Source organism: Gasterosteus aculeatus, chromosome 10 (genome assembly GCF_964276395.1).
Source record: "Gasterosteus aculeatus chromosome 10, fGasAcu3.hap1.1, whole genome shotgun sequence".
NCBI classification, from domain to species: Eukaryota; Metazoa; Chordata; class Actinopteri; order Perciformes; family Gasterosteidae; genus Gasterosteus; species Gasterosteus aculeatus.
This window is the reverse complement of record NC_135697.1, coordinates 11,749,895-11,775,373: the sequence shown is the minus strand read 5'-3', so window position 1 is coordinate 11,775,373 and position 25,479 is coordinate 11,749,895. Positions and strand designations below refer to the sequence as shown.

Genomic DNA, 25,479 nt, shown 5'->3' with positions numbered 1-25,479 from the left:
TACGCTTAAAAGCCCCGCCGCCGACCTGAGAGGCAGAGGAACCGGTCTCAACTTGCAACAGTGTTGTTGCCCTCGCAAGTACAGGTTTGGAGGATGGTGTGAAGTGAGAAGTGGGGGAGAGAAAGAGGAGTCAGAGTCCCCGCAGGGTTTGTGTGATGAAGACAAAACAGCTGACGGACTCCACTGCATCAGCCGCCTCGCCTCCTCTCTACATGTTTGTTTTGCAACGGGGTCGCTGAGGTGGAACTGCTACTCGCAGTACGAGCAAGCGGCTGCATTCAAATAATTTAGGTATATTCAATCAGTGGGTTTTACTTTCACATGAACGCTTTGTCTTCACTGCCTGTGAACAATGCACTCAAAACACAATATCACAGCACAAGCAAGATGTGAATGATTAGCGGTATATAGGGGTGTAACAATTCATTTTAACAATGATTCGATTCGAATCACGATTCATGGTTGCCGATTTGATTCATGGACGATCTGGGTTAATTTAGAACGATTCGATTCGATTCAGTGACTTGAAATTGATTCAGTAACTACTGGACATTGCAGGCAAAGTTTCTGAGATCCCTGTTGTTTCTTGTAAGGAAATCAGGTTTAAATTAATTATGGATATTATAAACAAGCAAACAACAATTGATGGCAATGTATTAACCTTTTATTGTGCAACCATTTTCAATGTAAACATTACACAATGTTTGGATGAATTCACAGAACCCCGGACTTTCAACCACATTGTGGGGTCGCATGTCTTTACAGATAAACTTGGCAATTGTTACTGTGATGTTGAGTTTGGTGCTGGCGAGGCCTGAGGTGTCTGCAGAGCTGGAGTTACCTGCTGCTGCTGCTGCTGCTGCAGCGGTAACGCTGCTAGAGGTCCTGACTGTCGGCGTTGTTTAATTCCACGGCGCCTTAGTAGATGGCCGGAAAGATTCGTTGTGTTTCCGTGGTTTTTTTTATTTGTCTTCTACATATTCTACAAACAGCGACCGACTTATTTAGAACACCTCCGTGTTTGCAAAAGCCAAAATGTTTCCACACGCTGGATCGATAAGTTGGTTTGTAAATGTCTCGCTCGCAGTCGTCTCCTCCACGCTGTGTTTTGTTGTTGTTCTGAGTTTCACGCGGCTGCCGCTGCGTACTGATGACGTCACAGACAGGCAGACTGAATCGAGTAACGTTTAACGGGTCTAAAGTGCTAACAAACAAACAATCATACATCTATAGCATTTTTGTACTTAAATCCAATGTGCAGTTTCCAAGTATCGATACAATCGATTATGTACCATTTCAATCGGTTTGTAATCGATATATATCGTCCGGAATGCCGATTTGCGGAGCACAGATCGATTCAGTTGGATCGCAGGAATATAAATCGATTAATCGATTCAGTGAATGAATCGTTACACCCCTAGCGGTATATCAAAGTCAGAAGTCAGGTTGGAGTACCATGTTGATCCGTATCCCGCTTCTCTTTCTGCCCCCCCAGGCTCGTGGCTCCCAGGTGATCTTCACCAACCCGCTGGAGATTGTAAAGATCCGTCTGCAGGTGGCAGGAGAGGTCACAGCGGGGCCGAGGGTCAGTGCCCTGTCCGTCATCAGGGACCTCGGCTGCTTTGGGCTCTACAAGGTGGGAAACATGGTTTGGGTCTGCAGCATGGTTTGCATGTATTACGCACATGTCTGAGCTACATATGATTCTTCCTTTTGCAGTATTTTACAGCCACGTTTTTAGTTTTAGTTTTTACCCACAAAATGTACTTCTCTGCTCTACAGTATAATTTTTACTATGAAAATCTTGCCCACCATCAATATCAAAGTTCCTCTGTAAAATTGTTTGTCTCATCCCAATGTTACCTCCAAACACAAAAACCTTATTTTTCATTCAGTGTCATTCTTAATTTATAGAATAAACCAGGAAGCAGTTGGAATAATTTAGTCAACACCTATGAAATTGTCTCTATGTGAGTATTTAGTTTTGTTGCAACTAGAGTAGATTATCTGCACATTATCTGCACGTTGTTATGTTATGTATATTTATTAATGCCAATAGTGTAGAAATTCACTGATGCATATTAGCTTCTCAGTACTTACATCATGACAACTTTCCCTTTTATAATATTTTTACCATGTTTTTGCAGGTAGAGTCTCGACATAATTAGATGTCTAGTATTCAGATTGCATTGTATTTTTATCAACCTCACAATTTCACAGCAATCCATTATTTCTCATTACTGTTATGACTAAATAATATGTGATTTTTCTATTAAAATTATACATTATTTTACCCCACATCAGCCATCATTTAAATCAACCGTTTCATGTGGACTTCTGTTCAAGAACAAGAAAAGACACAAATTATGCTAAAAGCAGTATTTAACCTTAATTGCCATAATTGGTATTTTTCAATAGCACACGGCTAAAAATTGCAGTGCACTGTTTGACCATATTAGTTGTGTGATATTATGCACCTTGTAAGGGAAGAGTGAAAGATTATAGTTCATCATGGGCAAATATAAAAATATATTTGCGTTGGTGTGTTTTGAATATTATTTTTTCGTATTTTATAATCACACTCATTTCATATAAAAGACTTCTAGCATCTGTCTCCTCACACCAGGTAGACGTACAGCCCAATAGTGTGTAGGCTCGTAGGCATCAGTGGCTAACTGTGGCTACCGCTAATATCAGCAGCTTAACTGGCTAGACATTAGCCCGCCGGGTTAAACATAGCATGTCTAATTAAATGACATAAATAAGTCCCAATGGAGCTCGGCGGGAGACGCTCCGCTTCAACTGTAAACACAATCAAGTGTGAAAATGTCAATCTCATACCTGTGGTTGTTTTAATTTGCAAGTAAGATGATGGAACTTGTGTTTTTCAAATCCCAAGTAAACTATTAAAGATTTAGTCTTCCTGAGACCGGACTTTACTTTTAAAAGTCTGCTGATTATTTAATAAACTGGATCTCATTCCCTCTGGGGTCCAAAATTATTCCCTCCTCACTTTTGAGTGATTAGAGAAATGATTATGGATCATACAGGGAGCTCGTCAGACAAATCATGCGCTTGTCAGGTCCATGCATGACGGTATTGTTCTTTTTCAGTAGCAATCGATGGTTCTCTACTTTTCACAATGCACGATTTGAGTCCACTATGTAGGGTGAGATGTTCGGACAGCGCTACACAGTCTGTGTGGTCTGCTGATGTGATCACCTGTCAGCCCAGACAACTTCTACGTAAACCTTTGGGATCTTTTAATGAGACTATAACAGAGCGTGGAGCCTCCTCTTGTCTCCGTCTACCTGCCTCTGGTTCCTGTGTCTCTGTAGCTGTGCACTCACGCCTTGTAATTTATGACCGTGTACTAAAGAGTGTGTGTGTTTGTCCACGTAGCTACTGTCTCCATTCTGCCGTCTGCTGCGTCGCCCGTGTGTGAGTGTGTGTGGAGCTGTGCATGCCCGTGCACATGCTTCGGTGTGCTCATCTCCCATGCAAGGAGAGGAGACAAAGTGCATGGAGGAAGCAGTGGTGGTGATGGTGGTGGTGGTGTTGGTGGTGGTGGTGGAGGGGAGCGGGGTAGACGAGACGAGCTCCAGCCTGCAAAGTCCAGACGGGCTGGCTCCGCAGGGGCTGCACCCAGGCACAGAGCAGCCTTTGTCAGGGTAATTATCCTGACGCTCAGCCTCTGCTGGTGGAGCTGCAGGCCGGCGGGGCGGCCGACGCACTAGCGCCACCATTCGCCGCTGGGGGGGAAGTTCTCTGTGCAGGAGTGTTGAACCCACACAGACACTTTCGTGCACCGGGGTTAAGTTGGTGTTTTTGGGTGCCGGGCGTACATCTGCTCGACCGGGCCGAAGGAAAGGAGACGGGAGGGAGATAGCGCAGGTTATCAGCCAGCTGAGGGAGCGAGTCTGTGTTAGTGTTTCCCACAGGAGTTAAACGAAGCCTGCTCAGCCCACAGAATGTCTTCTGTTGACTGGAGTCGCTGTGTCAAGAAGGTGGCAGCGAGCCAGCAGCCTTTAGACGCAGCGGGGAACTCAATAGCCTTGATGACGCAGTGTTGTTTACAGTGGCAGACAAGGAGTCATCTTTGTCAGCAAGTTCGTCTTTTCTCCCACTCTGGTTTTTTTATTCCTTCGGCTTCGCTTTTGGATCCGCCTCCTTCACCTGCTGCCGGGGACGCAGATCGTGTGCATGTGGAGGAAACGGATCTGTTTGGCATGTTGTGGCCAATATTTCACTCCGCTACAGAGTTCCAGGAGTCTTTTGGAAGTCAGGCCTTTAGCGGTAACATCAGTTGATGCTTGACTATTCGGTTTGGAGATGGATAAAAAAAAAAATCTATATTTTATTCTCCCTCTTCCCCCCGCTCTTCTTAGTATTTATGCTTCTGCTTGTTTTCCCTTTCTGACTCGAGTTTGACTCAAACCCTAAAAACCCCGTCTTTTCATTCGGACTCTTTCTCCAGGGTTCCAAACAGGGCCTGTTTTCTGAGGGACGTCCCCTTCTCAGCCATCTGCTTTCCCTGCTACGCCCACCTGAAGGCTCACCTCAGTGAGGACGACGGAGGCATAGGACCGGCCCAGATGCTGTTGGCTGGAGAACTGGCAGGTAAAATAGTTGGTAGTTTAAGCCTTTAAGAGAAAATGGACTCGTTTGGAGCGTTTCTAGTCTTGCGCAATCATTTGAGAAACGGCCGCGTGTTTCTCGACTATTCATAGCGAGTCACAAAGCTTCGGTCCCTCAGTCAAACGCACAGAGCACTGAAGATAGTAAACTCTTTGTTTTCGGGTCCGGTTTTAGACAAAGTGTGAAAGCTGTTCTCTCGCTCGTCTCGGGCCTGCGAGTAACGGTAGCGGAGCTGGCAGTCTGCGAGCGAGGTCGCCTCCGACCGCAGGCTCCATGGCGGTGGCTGCTCATTAGAGCGCCGCTCAGTGATTGGGGAATGGGTGAGGGGGAGGGAGGGGGGGTTTGGAGCGCCTGAGATCCCTGCCAACCGAGGCCAATCGTAACATATTGGACATGCACAGATGTCTACACATGCAGCATGCATGCCATGCACATGCCCCCCCCCCTCCCCCCCCCATGCGGTGATGCAGCGCTGCCCGCAGGTCACCAGAGTCAGCGAAGAGGCCGAGGAGACAAACATTCGCCTTTGTCCCTCTGCGTGAGGATGCGATCCAAAGAGTTTCAATGTTGGATTTACCCCGGGAGTAAACACTAATAACAGACCGGCACTCCCCCGCCAAGTTAAAAGCCTTTTTTTTTTTTTAAACATTTGCATAAAAGGCTTAATGTTTGTTTTGAATCGTAGGAGAAGTGTGAGCAGCACTTTCTTTTTGACGCAGAGGCTCAGCACAACACGGGGGAAAAAAATCATAAATCCTGCCTCCTTTCTCCATTTTTACTTTAATTCTCACCACAAGACTGGCAGCCGCGGCCCACAGCTGAAACCAGCCTCATGATTTCTTTGTTTTTTTTCCTATACTTTGACACATTTACCCTCCTTCTTTTCCCATGTATTTATCAGCGGTTACAGCATTCTGGCAATTAGTGTTTTACAGTCAGAACAGGAAATTGAATTACACGCTCAGTTTGCGGGGCATTATTTAGCGAGGCTTTACTCCGATTTGCGAGGAACAGTGTTGGCCATATCGAACTTACACTGATGTGTGCGCGCGGGACATCTTGTCCTTATTCACTGTGAGGTGTAGGCTTTATACATTCACTCTTTTGTCAAGTAAAGTAAGTCTGCATATTAATTAAGAAATAATCTGCAACAGTTTGATGATTGATTGATTATTGTCTGCGTTACTTTTAGGGCAAAAATGTCTTTTATTTGAGTGTTTTCTGCTTTTCTCTGTTTTCTATTAGTGCTAAAGGCTGCGTGATTGGTTACAATATGAAATACCACTGTGCCAAAGTCAAAGTCTTCTATTTCTTAAATATTTGCTCTTTGAGGGTCAGAGTTTCTACATCGGCTCCCACATCGGCTGCTTTCCAGTGAAAGTTGGAGGTTGGAATTTCCAGCTCCCGAGCTTTCCAGCTGCAGCGCGATGCCAAAACGTAAACACAACACATGGTCGCCTGTGAGAAACTGATGTTTCTTTGACAAGCACACACACGATCGATCCTTCAGCAGCAGAGCCTCTTCGCATAATAAAAACTACACTCGTTTTCCAGAAGATCCAGTTTTTACTGCGTGATAGAAAATACCGCTGTACGTCGCGTTTTAGTTGGTTTTTCCATTGAAGTCACACAACTGCTTCTTCTTTGTCTCCATTAATTAACACTTAACACTTATTTCCACCACATCTTTCTCAAAAAAAAGCTACAAAAAGAGGGGTCCCCCCCCCCCCCCCCTCTCTCTCTCTCCTCAGCTCAGTGCAGGTGGTCAGTCTCCGCCGGGTGCCAGTCCGCTACCTAAAGCTGAGTTGATTAGGCTCGCTGAATAGCTCGTTTTGGCCGCTGCAAAAACCACAAAGTCAGAATAAATCGTCAAGAGGGCAGTTGATGGTAATGACGGAGCCATCAATGATTGAGCCCATTCATGGCTGAAGTGGCTGGAGTGGTGGCCTCGCAGTCGCTCCCTTCAGTCAGGCAGTCACTTTCACGGCCACGCGGGTCACAGTGTGCATTGCTCTCATTACCATCCATTGTCTGGCCCCCGTTGAAACGGCTGTAAGAAAAGTGGGAGAGGGAGGAAAGGGAGAAAGAAAGGTAGAGATTAAATAATGGCCTCGCTGGTGGTATGGATTTGTTGATGGTGAAGCCGTGGAAACGGGCCCCTACTTGTGTGCGCCGCATGTACGCGGCAGACTCGCTGCAAGATGGTCAAGATCCAAGATGACGTGTTTTAGAAGAGGAGACAAAGGAGGCTGAGGCCACTTCATCAGATGCAGTTACGACGATATGCAAAGACTTTCGTTCGGCCGCCTGGCGGCAGCTTTCTACGATCGTCGCGTTTGTCGCCGTATTTAGTATCAAACACATCCGACTGTAATAATAATAATAAAAGCTGGCTTGACCAAACAGCTCTTCTTCTCCACAGGCATGCCAGCAGCCTCTCTTGTGACCCCGGTGATCAAAACCAGGCTGCAGCCTAAAAGAGAACGATTGTTTTTTTCTCAGCTAATATATATATACACATTTTTTTACATCATTTTAACGCACCATAATATCAATATTTGTTTTTTATACATTTACATAATTGTCATTTGAAGGTATGTAGAAGTACTCATTTGCAACAAATATTCTCACTTTTTTGTTTTCTGAAGTTCCATTCACTTTTTGCAGGTGACCTTCAGTTTGCTCAGAAGCTGTAGGCGGGGCTTATTTTCCAAAACGTGTCATAATTGGCCTGCCTCGAACGTATCATCCAAGTCTACATGAAAAGAAACAAACAAATCTCTACTCTGTCCTGCAGCTCGTGTGTTCAGATCCTCGCCTCAGTTTGGAGTGACCTTGGTGACCTATGAACTCCTGCAGCGGAGGACGGTGAGTCCCGCGCTCCTCACGAGACGAGCCTTTTCTATGTCGTCACTGTCACCACTGGATTCTCAACCAACACTTTCCCTAATCTACCAGTGAAACAGCATTTCTGCATCACAACGGCTGCGCGTCGTCGTGCACGTCCTCCCTTCCACAGAGAAATTCCACAAGACCCAAAATAATGTTCATACACTCAGTGAATAGGTCACTCAGGAATAATTCAGTCACTTTATGAAGCCAGAGAGGTCGAGTGCGGAAGAGAGGAGGAGAAGCCTCGCAGGACGACTGAGAAGTGCAGCTGTGTTGCACATGCATGTCACTGGATGGCTTCATGGCTTTTTGCATGTTGCTCCCTCTCTCCCGGAGGCTCGCAGTCAAACAAAAATCATCTGCGGATCCAAAGACACTTTTTTGGGGGGGGTTGGTATCATGCGAGCAGATCCGTGCATTGCTGTTAGTGTTGGCGTCACATCACAAAGCTCCACGTGAGATCAATGAGGGATTTGACTTGTTCTGCTGTTGCATTTCAGATTTTCTATCGAGAGGCTCATGTCTGCGGTGAACGGAGTCGAACACGATCTAAATTTACGATTTAATAACTGTGATAAAACTCTTGTCTGTGCACGCTCACTCTCTCACGCTGCGTTTGTTGTTTCCCCCCCCTTTTAACTCTCACCACTCCTCACCTTTCCCGCCATCTTCCTCCATTATTCAACGCTCTCTCTCTCTCGCGGTGCCTCTCCCCCACCCCCCCCAGCCTCGCCCTCTCTCCCCCTCTCCCCACACCACAGAAAGCCGGCTGGCTCAGAGCCCACCCCGAAGTCTCGGATCAGCCTGCCGGCGCCCAACCCCGACCACGTCGGGGGCTTCAGGTTGGCCGTGGCCACGTTTGCTGGCATTGAGCGCCGGTTCGGTCTCCATCTCCCACGCTGCTCGGTGGCGATGGCGGCAGAGGCCCCCGATGAGAGAGCCCCCCTCAACCTCCGTGGTTAAAGGGAGAAAGGGGGGTGGTGGGGTATATGAGCAAGATGGGGCTTGTATGATAAGTTAGTACATGTAACCATACGGACTAGTGAGCTGATTCCAGAGGGCGCTTTGTGGCACTCGGACTGTAAACGTTTCTCTCTGACGCCGTATAGAGCTGTATTATAACGTGGGTATGTCTTTCATACGGTGAAGTTTAAACACGCCCGAGCTGCTTGCTTTTCTTGGAATATATTATCAAACACTACATACAGTTACAGCTTTTGTGTGATGTGTACATATGAGAAATCCAGGGATGAATATTTTAATATCCATAGACATTTTTGTTAATAGTGCTCATTTGATCATATTCCTCCACAGATATGAGCAAAGATGACTTGAATGTACACAACGCTCCCTGTGAGATGTTTGGTTTCACCGCTAAATGTATGCAGATGTTTAAATCTCAGACAGCTGGCATCCACTGCCGTTCTGAGTTGTGTCACGACTAAGTATTAGAAATGTGTACAGTACAGAGCATGTAGGAGTTACACGCGGCGTGTGATATTCCTGCCTCACTGTGCGTATGGCAGCAGCATGTGGACGAAGAGACTTCTGTTGTTCCCGATGTACGCTGGAGCAGTTCTGCTTTGTGAGGGGAAAGAAAGACAGACAACAGTTCAGCAGCTGGGCTTTAATAGTAAACACAACACGTCTAACAGCCAGCACTCTGCATCACAATACGTCTCTGGATAATTCACTGTTTGTTAAATATGAACGTACTCTTGTTCAGAACAAAAGACAAAGTGCGTCACCATGATGACTCTTCAGGAAGGTGTCGCATGCAGGCAGAGTACACAGAAAAGAAGCACAACATAAAGTCAACATGACGTTTTGTAAACAATACACGACTAGTCTATGGAACCTGCAGAACTTTTAGGATAGTGCAAAACATCGTCACAGTACAGACATCTTCATAAGGCTATAAGACCGCCACTTCCTATATACAGTACGCTCACGCGGCGGAAAGAAAGAAATCGGTAACAGCTTAACCATAAACAGACATTTGACAAGTCCCCAAAACGAACGTAAAGGGGACGAAAGAAAACAACACTGGTTTGAGACACACATGCTACAGTGACGCCGATGGCGCCACCAGGCGGGTGTACTACGAAGCGACTTAGCAACATAGCACGGCCACAACCTAAACCTCCAATCAGCGATGATGGGCGGCGCGTCGACGCACATCAACTGTCGTCGTTCACCCCCGTCTTCTTCGTCGGGCTCCATGAGCTGCAAGGAGAAGTGGATCGATAGCGGCCGGACGTTTTGATTGCATCGAGGCGTGAAAAAGGACCAGTGGGAAATCAGAAAGCAGCGTATATATGATATGCAGTGTGCAAAGTAAAGGTTTAATATTACCGGGAACAAATGGATGCATGAAGGGAGTGGCTCTTGTGTTCCCCCGAGGCTTCAGTGATGTAATGTGTGATTTTACAGAGAGCTTCTTTTTCAGCGAAAAGCCAGAGAACACAACGACATATTCAGCAGTTGAGAGCGCACGAAAAACCCGTGAATGTTGGACTCTGGCCGACGCGTGGGCATCCAGCTCGGTTGACCCAGAGCGATGTTCATGACATTGAAAACTCAACATACGTGGCAGACCCCTCCATCTTTGCTTCATGGTGCACCCCCGTGGTCTCGAATCCCCTCCTCTTCGGTGTCAGAGTCCTGCTCTATGAAGCCAGCTCCAAAGGCCCCTCCTCCTCGCCGTCGGCTCGGTTGGCACGAATCTCCATCAGGGTACGAGCGAAGCGCCCCCAGTCATCGGTGTGAGTCGCTGACAGCTGTGAGAAACATCAAAGACGACACAGGTAACGTGGTATTAAGCCCTGGATGGACACGTCTGCGCGCTGGGGAGACGCTCCTACTGTCCCGGCTCATTGTGAAACCCAAGCGTCCTCTCTGAGGATGCATGGGCATCTTTTCACTCGGGAGATATTATATGATTTTGTCATGTTTCATCGGTTTTGTAATGACAAATGGTTCACGTTCTGTCATCAACGCTGGTATCGCTAGTTAGCGTTAGCGCTCTTGGTTGCTAGAAGAGAAGTCAGAAGAGCATCGAAATCATTTTCATTCATCCACTGGGGACAATCCCATCAAATAGATGTTGGGATATTTCAGTCTGCTGCTGGCTGCACTGATCACAGGGCTCACGCAGGATGTCAAACTGGAAGTTCTTTATACGTTCAGCAGCAGCGCTGCATCGTGGGAGTCAGAATGAGTGGGACAAAAGCTGCGGCTGCCACCCAAGCTGCCTGTAAACGGCTTTGAATGGCTGGGCTGTAATTAAACAGGAACCAGGAGGAGGGAAGCAGCCATTTTGATCCCCCCCCCCCCCCCCCCCCGCGCCCCCACCGAGCCTCCAGGGGCTCGGCTGGCCACAGCAGGGAGTTCTGCCTGAACGTTGTGTATACGGTGCATTTACCGCTAGCAGCCATATTTGAACAGACTCCAAGAAGCGTCGCTGATGGATCAGTGCAGTCAGGCTTCAAAAAGCAGGTCACAAAACCTTTCACGGCGTGGACCTACATTCAGAGGACAACTTTTGGTTTTATCCCATTTGCAGCTTTCTGGAAGACTTTTGTTTTGGACTTTCCATCCAAAACTGGTAAATGACCATTCAAAAAAAAATCCCAAACCCTGCTGAACTGGAGTGTACCGAGTAAAATACTGCTGAAATAAAACTATTTTGCCTTCCTAGGACCATGTCAAGGGTCACTGTGGGCCCGATGTTTGCATTGAAGTAGAAACCTCCAACTTTACTACGACACACACACACACCTCATCATAGAACCTTCCGACCCGGCTCACTCTTATGACGGCTCTTTGTTACCATTTACCCGTCGTAGAGGCCACCAGCTCGGCTCAGCCTCTCTCCCACTAACCGCGCAACAAAAAAGATGCTAAAATTAACCCAGCGGCTCGGATAACTTCACATGGGGAACCCGACCAGAGCACTACAATGTACTTTATATACTTCAATGAGTTTCCACCTGGTTGTTAAACTGTCTCAATGTAATATTGATGCCTCCATCACCAACAGAAACAAAAAAAAGACCTTCAGCAATAGTTCTACTGGATAAAAGCTCCCAGCAAATTCAGACAAGATGAGCCGAGCAGAAGAGCCGACGCTCACATTCTCAGCTGCAAGGCTCTGTGGCATGTTGCCAATTTGCAGGCCCGTATGGGATTTTTTACTTTGTGGTTTTGGCTGATTCTGAGGCAGGGTCAAAGAAGAGAAAAATAATTGACCACACAAGGAAAAAAGAAAAAAAAGAAAAAGGTACAATGAGCTCATGTGAAAACAAGAGCCAGACCTATTTGTTCCTTCAACAGATGGAGAGAATTGCAGGATTAGAAAGGATCAAAAGCAATCGTCAATTGGTCCTCCTTACTGGTATGTAATCACTCTACTGTATTTCTGTAATATGTCGACTGTATTTTTGTAATACGTCGATGTACGTGTATATGTATTTTTGCTAGTATTTCCTGAAAGGCAGTGAGTTTCCGCTTTAATGTCTTACGTCATTCATTCCACGTAAAACAACGCAGTGACTAACTACCTCTCCAGTATCGTAGATCCACACTCGGCCTTCAGAGTCACCCACAGCCACCTCCTTTCCCCCCGTCGACCAGCGCACCCTGTTGAGGGCCGACGCACCCTCAATCGTCACACTGGCAGTCGGTACCTGGTGAACAGATTAAACAAATGACAAATGTTACATTTATTTACCGATATTGCAAACTGGTATAGATGTATACTGGGATGTATAATTAGCAACAAAAAGAGACAGGGAAGTGGAAAGACCTTTTGGAACTCAATCCTGTTTTGGAGTATAAATACTGCAAATTGTGGACTTTTGAAGTAAATCAAAATACAGTCCCCCAAGAAGTAGTATAACATGTCAAAATGAGTTAACCAAGTCACAGTAAAGCATGTTGAAAAAAAACATGATTATATGTCAAATGTGAGGTTAGTCTAGCACAACTTCTCAATATCAACACAGTGCTATTTACTGTATAATACAGTAACTGCACCCAGGTTTGTTATTGTGGGTAAACAGCAGTGCTCCTGTTGCACCTTCAAAAATCCTAAAACCATCTGCAACGTTTCCAGAAACTGCTCCTGACATGTGGCGGGCGAGTCTGACGCACGTCGCCAGTGGAGACAGAGGACTTGGCATCCCGTCGCCTCGCACACCGAGCTTCTGGGTATTCAAAGCGGCGCTAACCACAGACGGACTGCCATTAGCCTGCTAGCTCCCACTGCTCCGCCCGAGTGGATCTGAACTGAGCGCTTTAAATTGGCTGTATACGTCTGCGTACGTGTGCTGGAAATCAGAACCAGGCATCGTGCTGCTCCGTTAGTGTCGCTATGGTTTTATCTTTTTTTTTTTTTTGTGTGGCGGTCTGTGTCTATCAGACTCACTGTGTGATGTGCATGCGTCCGGTCCATCCGCCTGTGTGTGTCTGAGAAAAATGTTTCTCATTGTTGCACATTGTTAGCCAAGTTAGGCTGTCAATAATGAACTCTTCCTCTGTGAAAAGGCCGCTGTTGAGGGGAAGCATTGGGAAATTGTCCTCTGTGCTGCAGGGGGAAGACTGAATGCCAGTGATGGAAGGAGAGAGATGAGAGCAGACGGATATATAACAGAAGATCCTGATGAGGAGTGAGTTTTAGATGCGGACCCTACGAAGGGGTTGAAAGAAAATGAAGAGGACAGTGAAAGGGCATCACGACCGAGGGAAGAGAGCATCTGTAGAGATGAAGGCACTGTCGGTGTTGTCTCCATGGAAACCAAAAGAAAAGGAAAATGGAGGAACCTTTTTATCCAACTTTAGTGATCAAAGGTTTGGTTCCATTCTCCAATCTCAGTTGAAATAAGGTATATATATATTTATTAGAATCATGGAGACATTTCTTCTCTATAATGCAATTTTTTCTTCCTTGAAGGGATAGTTAAATATCTTGAGAGAGACAGTTATTTTTCTCCAAACTGTAAATATTTGGTTCATGATGAAGATCATTCATCTGAGATTATTACTGTTTTGGAATAAAAAGGTATGCAATTTATTGATTTTCATTCCGTAAATGGCCTCAAAGCCTCTCAACCCAAAATAAATGGGTCTTGAGGTCGTCTGTACGTTGGACAGAGGTCACAGGAATGTAAGCGGAACGTCTGGGTGGGAGCCGAGACGCGGAACTGTCCCCCAGTTTGATTTAAAGCGAGGGCTGTGTGAAACGCCCACAGGGGAAACTTGAATTGTGTGTTTGTGTGTGTAGGGAGAGACGTGAAGGGGTTGGTGGTGGTGGTGGTGGTTGGGAGGTGACGGGGTGATGGGGAGGGAAAAGGCTTGGGTGTTTGGTTGTGCGGTTCGGGCAGAGGCCCAGCAGCTGGCCCTGAGGACACCAAACACACACACACACGCATCAACACACAAAGAGATAACACACTCATAATGACCTATTTTAACCTAGCAGTGCCCCCCATCCCCCCCACACACACACACCTCGGTGTCATTGTTGAGGTTCCACAGGTCCAGGCGGCCCATGCCGTCCACGGCGGCGAAGGTTGCAGGGTGCACAGGCGACCACATGACGTCGTACACATAGTCGGCGTTGTCCTCAAACGAGTACAGAGGCCTGTTGTGCTGAAAGAGAGCGAGAGGGGAGGTTATCTACGGACGAGCGCGTGTGCACGTGGAGAGAGGGGACGAGCGTCGGGGATTACAGAAGATGACACAATGGAGACGGAAAGGAGAGAGAGACAGACCGAACGGAGAGAGGGAGTGAGCGAGCTTCAGACAGAGTGGCGCTGCCTCAGCCTTGGGGCCTGTCTGGGTGCAGAGCCTAATTAAAAAGCCTTGCACATTCACACAGCGCCATAAAACCGCTGGGAGAGATGAAAGGGAGGGCCCCTCCACAAGGTGTACTGTAACCTCAGCACAACAGCTGTCTGAGTGCGAGAGAGAGAGAGAGGGAGGGAGGGATGGGAAGAGATGGAAATGGGAAGAAAAGGGCATCAGCAGATGCCAGTATTTAAAACAAAAGTTATTTCAGAAGATTAATAAAACAAACTTGTCCGTGGTCTCTGGTGGACAAACCTTCTTAAAGGGGACACAGTTTCTAGACTTTTAAGCGCAGTTAATGTCTGAAGGCCGCTGTTGTGCTGCTATTAAAGACGCCATTTAAAATCAAATGTGTGTGGGAAAAACACCCTTATGCGTGTGTGTGTGTGTGTGTGTGTGTGTGTCTGCCCAGTAGGATTCCAGAGGCTCACAAACTGCATTCCTGACAGGTAGTGAGGAGACAGGTTGGCTGGAAGAGCAAATGAAGGAATGTAGCCCCTCTTTCTCTCTCATTCCGTCTCTTTCACCTTTACTCTTTCACTCCACAGTGGCTCTGAAAGGTTGTGCGACCTGGAGACAGATAGCGGTGCACACTCCAGCACACACAAACAAACAGAGCTGAGCCAATTTCAAGCCTCGATTGAACCTGTTTTCTAGCCGGCGGGGTGACAGCGGAGGTCCTTTTTCTCAGCATTCGATCAGCTGAGCGATTCCTATTTATGTTCTCTCTCTAGTTTTAGTTTCTGCCCCCATTTTGCAACCATACTCATCCTACCGCTTTTATTTCGCTCTACCCAAATGCATTTCAAATGTAATTTCATTGTGACGGCTGAACGACGCCTCTTAAGACGAGAGCTGTTACTAAATATAAATATGTCAGGGGGACTATTACTTACTGACTTGAGTCAAAAGACAACACTCGGGAGAAATATTTAGATTGATATTTGAGACTAAATAGGATAAATGATGAAAAATATATTTGACAGAAGATTAAGCACAAATGCTGACAGTCATACATCAAATAAAAGTCCCGGTGTGTGTAAACTACTATTTGACTGGAAGATATCAACAATCTACCATCTCAAAAAAGGTGATTTGGGTAAATAATCTGCAGCAACAAAAGCTTTAAACTAATCTCAAAATCCTAGTGGCGCCGCTCGTGATGTAACTGGTTGTCAATATCTTTCCTGTGCAAAGCTGGGGAGTTTCTGGCACGTTTGAACTAGAGAAGCATTACACTGAATACTGATAGTTAGCATGAATGCCACGTTTTAAAATGGACCGATGCGAGCGAAAGATTTAACATTTGAGATGTTGGCGCTAAATTATGCATCAGTCTTTTGATATTGCTGTAAAAATAAAATAAAATCCCAAAGACGTTGTACAACCTATAACAGACTTTTTGGGCCTTCAACACTTTGATCAAAATCCTAGATTATATAAGCACACACTGAGGGGACGGAGGTGCTGTCAAGAGCTCGGTTTCCCTTTCAGCGCAAACACGCTCGTTAACAATCACGTGCGCCGACTGCGACGGAGGCCTTTAATTAACTGCGGAGAAAAAGCGGAACAATTATTAGATGCTGGTTTTGGGGTCGAGAGGGCAGGACTGCTCAAGTCATGCACAATCACAAGCCCACTCGCAGCTGTCGCGACGTCCTCGCTCTCCGAAATGTTTCCACATATTTGCCGCGCGCTTCTGTTGCGACGGCCTTTTTGAACTTTTGCTGACAGGCCTTTTGAGGGCCGGCGTGAATGCGGAGAGAGATGCGCGCCTGTGTGCTGCGACGCGTGGGTTTGGGGGCAAACCTCAGGGGGGGGACTTTAGGAAAGCAAAGGCAGCTTGCTTAAAGTGCATGTGAGGCATGTGTGGTGGGTATATATTTGCACATGCGCGCGCGCACACACGCACACACACACACACACACACACACAGTCAGGTATTCCGCCGCTGCCCACACACAAATATCGGTTTTGTGGGATAAGAGACAGACACACATTCCTGCGGTTCCCCCTGAAAGCAAAGGGAATTCCCAAATCCTGAAAAATAACACACTCTTCTAAAGAAAATCCACAGAAATGTTTTAATATGTGTCGCGGGACCCTTGGCAGACTCATGGAGTAACTGCGTGCAAACATGAGCTAAAACTCATCAGTGCTGTGCTGCCTGTCACGTTCGAGTAGGAGAGCTGTAACTGGATCTCGCATAAAGCTGGAGGTATTATGCAATATGCATTATGCATTCTGCTCACGTTGAGCAGGTCTCTTTGAGGTCTGCCCGTGTTTGCTGTTTGACGCCCTGCTCGTGTTGATCCCTCTGTCCTTCAACGTCAGCATCGCCTCCATAATTTCTCTTAAAACGCCTCCCGGCACTTTTCCCCACACTGACTTTTCTATCCATTTTCCGCTCTCCCACTATTCCTTCTCCTTCCTTCTTTCTGTGTATAAATCTGCAATGTTGTGGTATTTGATCTATTTGATTTGAGCCATTCCTTTAACTTTTGTCCTTTTCTACTAAGAACAATTGATTCTTGACTTTATACATTCTCCAATGTTCCGCTTTCTTCTTCTAACTTGTTCCTCGTTTCAACTCCACTCATTTTATATGAATGATACAATGAATATTCTCTGATTATGATCTCAAATGCCTTCTCCTGTGCAGTATCTCAGACGTAGCTGAGTGCACCGCCATGCATCGCAGCATCATCATGAAAGTCTGCTTGAATCTATTATCCAATTCTTTGATTCTCCAACACTCATTTTGACAGAAAACAGTGACAGTTGTATTATTGCCGCTGATCTTCTGTCAAAGCGGCATTCCTTGCAGCGGATTTGAAAAAACAACAAATGCCCCGAGTGAACGAGGTCACTCAAATGCATTTAAGATCCTATTCGGTTCCTAGAATGCTGCTTTTTAAACAATAATCAAAAGGCTGAAGGTCATCGCAGTGAAAGAGGCTTGGATTCTGAAACAAGAGGAGAAAATGATGTACATAAAGACATAAATCTTGATATTTATGTGATATTATTCTCGATAAAGGTGTGTATCAAGATAGAGCTATATTATTCAAGCTACAATATCTCTATAAAGTACCTACATCGTTTTGGATACTTTTGTTTAAATACTAGACAAATGAAAGTACTCAGTATTTTCATCAAATATCAGAGGTGAGTTAGTATGTGATGGTTATCATCAATCTTGATACACGTTTTAAAGGGGATGTTTTGCTCTGTGTCAGGCCCCCCAGGCGTACCTGTTCTGTGCCTCTAAAACTAAAGCATTGCAGATCGTACTGCCAAATTTCCATCGAAAATATGTATATAATATCACAAAACCTTTTTCTAACTCCCTCTAATGAGGGGATTCACACCTCTGCAACTCTTCAGGTCCTAATTGTGTCACTCTACTATTGTATAATCAACTGACACACAGAAAGGAACCCGACTCCCACGCAGAAAACAGTTTCTTATAAAAAATCCCCCCCTCCCCCCACACTAGTTTATTCTCCCTCTCAGATTTCTCTCACACATATTTTCCACAATCAACCCCCCACACATCCTCTCTCTCACGTCCTCTCACACACACACGCCTACCTTGGTGCTCCAGAGTTTGACGGTCCAGTCGAAGGAGGACGTGATGAAGAGGTGGGAGAAGTCGACGGTGCCCACTGCGCTGTGGCAGCTGATGCCCGTCACCGGCCCCTGGTGGCCCTCGAACATCTCGCAGATACCCGCCTTGCTGCGGGGTGACGACAAAGACCACAGTACTCAGCTCTGCAGGGTTTCAGTGGTCTTTACTCGATGAATACATAGACGTGGGTTTTCCAAAATGAGATTCCTTTACAGATGCGCGTTTTGTAATTCCAGGAAAACTTTCTTCTCAGTTTCATTTGCTTCATTTACTTTGTAAATGTATATTTTTGGGGCAATTCTCGATTATGGAAGCAAATCAATTAAGGCAACAAAACTCCATCCAAACACGCTGGAGTGATCCAGCAAGGAAATGTCTGTGATCTTTTCTCTGTGTGAGTGTGTGTGTCCACCAACCTGCCGTGTCTGGATGCAGTGTACACAGTGCCCTCCTCACTCCCGACCACATAGTTGTTAACATCTCCCGTGGGAAAAGCCATGCCTGTCACCGCTACGGGTTTGGATTTATTGTATACCAGCTCCATGGACTCCTAGTTCAAACACACACACACGAAGAAGAACTCATGTGAGCCCATATAGAGTACACATTCAAACCACGCGCGTGTGTTAGGTGATGTTCCGGATGTGGTGTACCTGTGGCTGGGAAAGCATGTCCAGACTCCAGGAGCACATCCGGCCGTCTGTGGACACAGTGATCAGGTTGTTGGCGTTCTGTGTGCCGACCACGTTCACGCAGTACACAGGGTGCTGCACGCACATAGAAAGAAGGAAAAAGACACACGTGGCACGTGAGTGAGACTGGTGGGGATGCACGGCTGCATAACAGGGCAGATAATGCTTTCAGTATCTAGTAACTTCGGTTAGCTTGAGTCCTCAATAAAATATTTCACATTGCACTTCACGATATCATAACAATCATGAATTCTTTATTTATCTCATTGATTAGAGGCAATACGTATTTCAGCACATTTGACATTTAACATAATAAATATTTGGAGGACACAGCACATTTCAAATAATTTCCTAATGATAATCAAATTAGATTTTTACCCATGAGCCTGACATGATAATGTAATTTTATCCTTAAACACATGAGAATTAGTACAAATCCACATGCTTGCATGCCAGTGTGCACTGTGTTCCTTACAAGAGGAGTGTGTGAAACCACTATGTCATTACTGGGCAGTAATTGATTTGTGTGCTGTGCCGCACAAAGAGTCCATTCAGCAATCAGCACCATGCGAACTGGATGGACCCACTGACTGGAGAAGACGGGAGGGTGATGTGTAGCAGTGTGTGTGAGTGTGTATATGCCGTGACCATAAGCAGCCTGAGGTATTGCTGGTTTGTACTAGAGTGCAGGTGTGTGTGTTTCTATCGTGGAGATCAGTGTCAAAGCTGCAGCGTTATCATGTAAAAAATGTAATCATGGTATTTATTTGGCATTTCACTGAATCCGATTTGTTCCGCATCATAATTTCATAGGGCCATTGATGATGTCTTAAAATAGCCTGCTTGGTCTAGAAAATCAACATTCAGTAATATCAGATATTTAATATTCAATTCAACATTAAGATATTCAACTTTAAGACAAATTTAGAAAACTGGACCTAGCTAAACAATTGCCAATTTCTCTCAATCAACCAATCATCAAATAATTAAATAAAGAAAAGAAACTTGAAAAATGAAGAAAGAGTTTGGAAATCAAGGCACGGATCTGATATTTTTCTTTTGTAAATGTGTCAAAACTGTTGTGCTGGACTGCGTGTCTTACAGTGTGAGCAGCGGCAGACAGAGGAGTCCTCTGGACGGGCGTCCGGCGGTGACTGCGGTTGTCCCACAGGACGATTTGTCCCGAGTAAGTCCCGCCCACAACCAGGTTGGGATGAAACCTGGCGAAGCCCACCGATACCACTGGAGACTGCAAGACGAAGGCAGGGGATGAGGTTACATACGCCACTTGCTTTACTTTATCTTTGAACTTGGACCAGGGGACACGGCGAGGACAGAAGCGGTCGCAGGCGGCGAGAAAACAGCTAAAACAAAGAAAGATACAAAGCGGTAACGCGAGACGGAGCGCGGGTCGGGAGCCAGTGATCAAGGCGCCGCGATGGGTGGCGAGCACCGGGACAGCGGGCGGAGAGCGAGATGATGAGTTTGCCGGCGGCCGGGGGTCCGCTGAGGAGAGGACAGAGGGGTGACGCTGGGGCGGAGACCAGACAAAGAGGGGAATTGTAGTTCTCTTGCCGGCGGGCGTTTCACATTTCAGCATCAAAACCCCGGCGGCCACTGGAGCGCTCACTGCGGCCTCCGTCGTGACGAGCGCACCCTTGAACTCGCTCCCTGCCCAGTGGCGTGTTTATTGGGTCTTGGTTCCTCTCCGCTGCTCGTCTCATATGGGCTTCCTTCAACCAGAACCACTGAACCGTCTTCACTGCGGGGGGTTATGAAAAAATGCTTCAGCGTTATATTGTTAGGGGAGGGTAAAGTGGTGTTATGGACGGTCAAAATCACCCATCCATCCATCTAGCGAAGCTGCAAAATCCTCCTTCGCCGGCGAGACGCGGCCAGAAGAGCGTTGCACAAGGAGCTGGCGGACACGGGTTTAAACGCATGAAACAGGCGTTTTTGCCCAACATGGTCGTGAACTTGTCGGCAGACCGTCGGTGAGTTTTAGTGTTGTAACGTTTCGCTGTATTTATTAAGTATTAACAAGACAACATTACACTGACATTAAAGTATTCATCTTAGCATGTTGCAAGAACTATTTGTGTCTTAATTAAGTGAATGAACACGTTGGTCGATTTGAGGTATCTGTCGTGGTCTACACGCCCCCCTCATGACCGTTTGAAACCCACTGACGTTGACAAATGAAGTATTAGTGAAGAATACGGCTGCTGGAGGACATACATATACATACATTGCTTTGGGCACGGGGCACTAATGTGCCAAATATGTAGGTGCGGCCGTTACGGTAGTTTTGGGGACCAGCCGGTAGGAAATCATTACAAGGCATTAAGTATAAGATTTGTTTTATTTTTCTCTTCTTTTTTTGTATTCCTGTGCCGAGCGCTCCCCCTCTCTCTGTCCCTGCCACCACATCATGTGCTAGGCGGCCAACTCCAAACCCCAATTCGTTTTAAAGGCAGACTGGAAAACAAACCAGAGGGAACGAAAACACTGCACAGTCTTTGACTTTTTTTTTGTTTCTTCTGTGGACTGCAGGCAGAGCGGCTCGGCAGTCGCTTCACATGTCGCGACTCAAAATAAACTCAACTTTGGTGGTAAAAATAAAATCCCTCGTCAGCCGGGAAAGAGGCACTCTCCGGAAAAAAAAAAGTTCATTTACAAAGTTAAGTGAAAGGGAATCAGGGATTTTGGTCTATTAGTGCGTATTAACAGCATCATTTACATTCCATATTGTGTATGTGGCTTTGTCAGATATATTCAATATGTTATATTTGCTGTAAAAGCAGATAAAATAGTATTAAATGTAAAAAAAGCTAGAAATGGACGAGCAGAACTCGTGCCCTTTTTTTTCATAACTCATGGACAATTGAAGGAAAATGTTGCTCATCTGGCACTGGTGTGTGGATACCAGAAGTATTAAAAAAAAACGACTCAAATTTCAAGACAAACGCTCTCATACTCAAAGACACATTTGACCACTTCTTCTAACACACAAGAGTTTCTGGATGACCTTTGCACTCTGCGGGCTGCAGTCTGAGGTCTTTCAGATTGAAGGAAGCATAAACAACGTATAAAGAGATAAATATTTCTTTGTTCTGAATGAATGCAACAAAAATGAAATACTGTTGCTCCCGCTAAAAAGAAAGAGGCTACCAGCATCGACTTGGCTTCAGGTTTTCTCCGTCGCCAGGGTCTATGCTACGCTCAGCTAAATTCAGTTATGCTGCTCAATAACTCCCTTAACACTGTATTTTTGCTACATCATCACTCTGTGGAAGCTCATCTTTATGCGATAAGAGATAGAAACCACATATCTTAGTCCATGTGGTACTCCAGATTGTTCCAATTTAACAGTATACTACCTGAAATACCTTTAAACTACAGAGACAGCCCGTCTCTTTGATCCTTCCAGGAAAGATGCACGTGACCATATTGTGTTTCACTATCAACACCATCAAAATGATGTCTGAGCAAACACATAAATTCACAAACACACAAATGGAAAACATCCCCGCTCCCTTCTCTCTTCCTTGTCATTCTTCCTCCGGTTATCACGCTAAATGCACATCCCAACCCCCACGTGAGTAATGACAACGAGGAGCCAAATCAAACCAAGGGCCCCTCTATTGGCTCCATATGTTAGTTTAACTCCTAAGCCCTATCCGTGTCCCCATCTTAAGAGGAAAAGTCCCGACTAAACCTCTCCTTAAGAAACCACACGTTCTGCCATCATCCCCCTCTGGTACTGTCAGGCTCAGTGAAAGAGCTACTGAAAATGATCCCGGCTTTGTGCCGCTGGTGCACTTTGAGGCGCCTGCCAGCGCCGAGCTTGGACTTAACATAAAAGCCGTTCCCCCTTAAATGCTTCTAATCAAAACGTCACATCAGCACACGTGTTCTGGAGCACTATGCCCATTACGTGTACGGAATGAAATAAGATCAATTTGTCCCGCACTGTAAGGAGGTTTATGATTTAAGCTCAAGGGGAATTGGTTGACACTCTAGAGTGGATTTCCAATTTCAATGTCATGTAGGAAATTAATGACCGAGTTTAGAGCTGAATTATGGGCCGTTGGGTCTCGGCTGTATTTCTGTCTTTTTATTCATTGGCGAACATATACAAGATATATGATTCATCTCACTGTGCAAACACGACTGTAAAGCTGAAATTCTGATTTAAAAGAAAGCTTCACACTCAGATTGGGCATTTATATTAGCAATCTTCCAACTAACTCTTAAAGAAGCAAATCTCAAACCTTTCCCTCAAATCAAATACAACCACGCTCCTCCCACACCCCTGTGGCTCCTCCTCCTTTCAGATTGATCGACCACGCTCACGCATATCGAGTGCGACACGATTGCTAACCTGCCGTTTCATTTCCAAAACGCGGTGGCGGCGTGGATGGTTCTCGTCCCCTGCCAGGCCGGACGGATGGGGACGGAGGGGACGTGGGGGAGTGACAGCTCCCGGAAGAGAACGCAGCGGCGAGAGTCACTCCGGCGTATTAGGGGCCGAGATGAAAACTGTGGAAGTTTCACGGGGCGGCGCTCCTGCAGCCGGAATGCTGGGTCTCGTTTCTCTCCCCGGGCGAGGGCTTTGCAGTGCTGTTTGCGTGTGCGCGCACAGTATCGTCTGCCACATCTTGCATAGACTCACAAGGCTAAGTGCTTCTGGCAGCCCTCATTATAGCGATGGGAAGTGTTCTGCGGAGGATAATACACACATGTAGGCACTGATGAAAGATGGCACCCAGCGAGGGATCGGGGTGCTTCGAAGGAATGACTGAAAGAGAAGAAAGAGAGCTAGAGAGGCAAACACTCCCTCCTTTGTTGCCTCCTCCTCCCTTTTCGTTCTCTCCTCGGGCAACAAACTGTTGCTTAAGTTGGCTCGGGAATGCAGAAATGGAGCAATCGTGCTATGGTGAGAAGAAAGAGGTGGGTGGTGGGGGGGCTGACAGTGCACGCCAGCGAGTATATGCGCCCAAGTAGATCCATGCTCCTTCCCTCCCTCACCGCACTCATCTGTTTTCCACTCTGCCTTATCGGGACCAGATGGATCCCAGTGTCTTCCCCTCGCATCCCTGCTTCTCAACTTCCCCCTTCCTCTCAACCACCTTCCTCCTCCCTTTCTCCCCCCCTGGCTCCACTCGTTTATGACACCCCACGGATTTTGTCACTGCGGTTTCAGGCATAGAATGAAGCTTTGCCAGAGCAAATGCAGGAGGAGGAGGCTCGAGGAAGACAAATAGGCCTTTTTCTGCCTCCTAGAGCCCCAGTCCCTTGTTTCCCAAACTTGTTTGTTTGTTTGCTTGTCGGATTGCTGGTCCGTTGCTTTAATTTGTATTGTAAATAGACTTGTTAGACCATGTAGTGATCTTTTCTATTCTGGTACTGACTTCTTCCTTCTACCTTTATATAGACGTTAATAATACCACACACACTGTGGAGATGTCAAAAACTAGATCAAAGATTCTGTACGGATACCAAAACAACACTCATTTTGAGCTGGGTTTGGAGAAACTATGCTTCTTAGGTTTCTTGTTGTACCATAAGCGGACTGGATGAAATTCCTTTACCATTTCCCTAAAACATTGAACTCTTACTAATTGTGCTGAACTGCTGAACGGAGCAGTATTGAATAAAGAACACTGGCTAGTTTAAATGAAAATGTTCCCCGACTCAGATCAGATACCAAAGGATTTGACCAGGAGTCGTAGAAAATAAATTGAAGCTACCGCACAATTCAACACTATATTGTTTTTGCCAGCAGAAGAAGCGCGCTGCAAATCAAGTACAGTCAGTCACACAGCCTTAACCCATGTGCTCAGAGAGCACAACCGCTCTGCTGAGCCATTTGAACCCAATACGGCTTCATCCTCCAGTTGAGGTTGTTGGACTGTTGGAGTTCTCCACCCTCTCGCTCCCTCCCTCCCTCCCACTCCTCTCCCGCTCTGCTCCTCTTTCTCCGCAAGTCGTGGAAGTGTCAAAGGCCCAGCGGCCGATGCAAAGCAGCAGGATATTAATAAAAATATGAGTCCGATGGGATATGACAGCAGCAGCGGGGGTTGTTACAGGGGGGGGCCTGTGGTCTGGGGAGGGGTTCGGCAGAGGCTTTAAGTCAAACGGGCGCTTTAATGTGGTGTGACTTTGCCCACTTGAGAGGCCGGTGTGAAGTTACAAGATTGGACCCAACTGGGACGGGGCGATGACGGGTCCAACTGCTGAGACATCCGTGATGAGGGGGGGGGGACACGCCAGAATCCTCAGCACCGGCAGCCCCCTGACTCCTGGAGCACGAGCCCCGCCCACACACACTGATGGATCGCACACTTCCTCGACTACATCGCAGATCATGGCTCCGAAAGTGAGGTCATCAGCCCTTAAGGGGGCGGTATGGAGGACCCATACTGTACCGTGACACCGATATAGTTCATTTATGGCGCGTTTCCACCGAGCAGTATGGTACGGTACGGGTCAGGTCTGTTAACCATGATTTGGCGAGCGTTTCCACCGCCAACAGTACCCTTACTGGCGTGGTATATGACGGAAAGTAGATTGACGTCATTCGATCGCGCGAAAACTGAAAGCTAACCGCAAACCACAATGGTGGACATACACGGTAAAGTAATGCTGCGCGGCGACATTGTTGCGACGATGTTGTAGTTTAAAAATGGCGCCTCGTGTGTTGTCTTTACCCTTGCGGCACGCGCGCAAATGACGACACTCTTTCAACCAATCAACGTTCTGCAGTGAGTCTAG

At 46.5% G+C, this 25,479-nt stretch overlaps 2 protein-coding genes across 27 annotated transcripts in view; one reads left to right on the top strand and one right to left on the bottom strand.

Moving 5' to 3' along the window:
• The window catches only part of slc25a13 (solute carrier family 25 member 13), a 36,796-nt gene extending 28,167 nt beyond the window's left edge, over nt 1-8,629 (top strand). The window contains 5 exon segments of the mRNA XM_078081879.1: nt 1,496-1,636; nt 3,606-3,613; nt 4,490-4,620; nt 7,436-7,596; nt 8,170-8,629. Coding sequence (XP_077938005.1) covers nt 1,496-1,636; nt 3,606-3,613; nt 4,490-4,620; nt 7,436-7,596; nt 8,170-8,493 — 765 coding nt within the window. The 3' untranslated portion in view covers nt 8,494-8,629.
• A 513-nt stretch (nt 8,630-9,142) lies between these two features.
• dync1i1a (dynein cytoplasmic 1 intermediate chain 1a) overlaps nt 9,143-25,479 on the bottom strand; it is a 41,005-nt gene continuing 24,668 nt past the window's right edge. For all 26 annotated transcript variants that reach the window (XM_040188188.2, XM_078081768.1, XM_078081763.1 and 23 more), the window contains 7 exons: nt 19,805-19,951; nt 18,664-18,777; nt 18,427-18,560; nt 17,974-18,118; nt 14,041-14,181; nt 12,093-12,218; nt 9,143-10,310 (listed from right to left, as the gene is read on the bottom strand). In XM_040188188.2, coding sequence (XP_040044122.2) covers nt 10,200-10,310; nt 12,093-12,218; nt 14,041-14,181; nt 17,974-18,118; nt 18,427-18,560; nt 18,664-18,777; nt 19,805-19,951 — 918 coding nt within the window. In that variant the 3' untranslated portion in view covers nt 9,143-10,199. The remainder of the gene's footprint in view (nt 10,311-12,092; nt 12,219-14,040; nt 14,182-17,973; nt 18,119-18,426; nt 18,561-18,663; nt 18,778-19,804; nt 19,952-25,479) is intronic.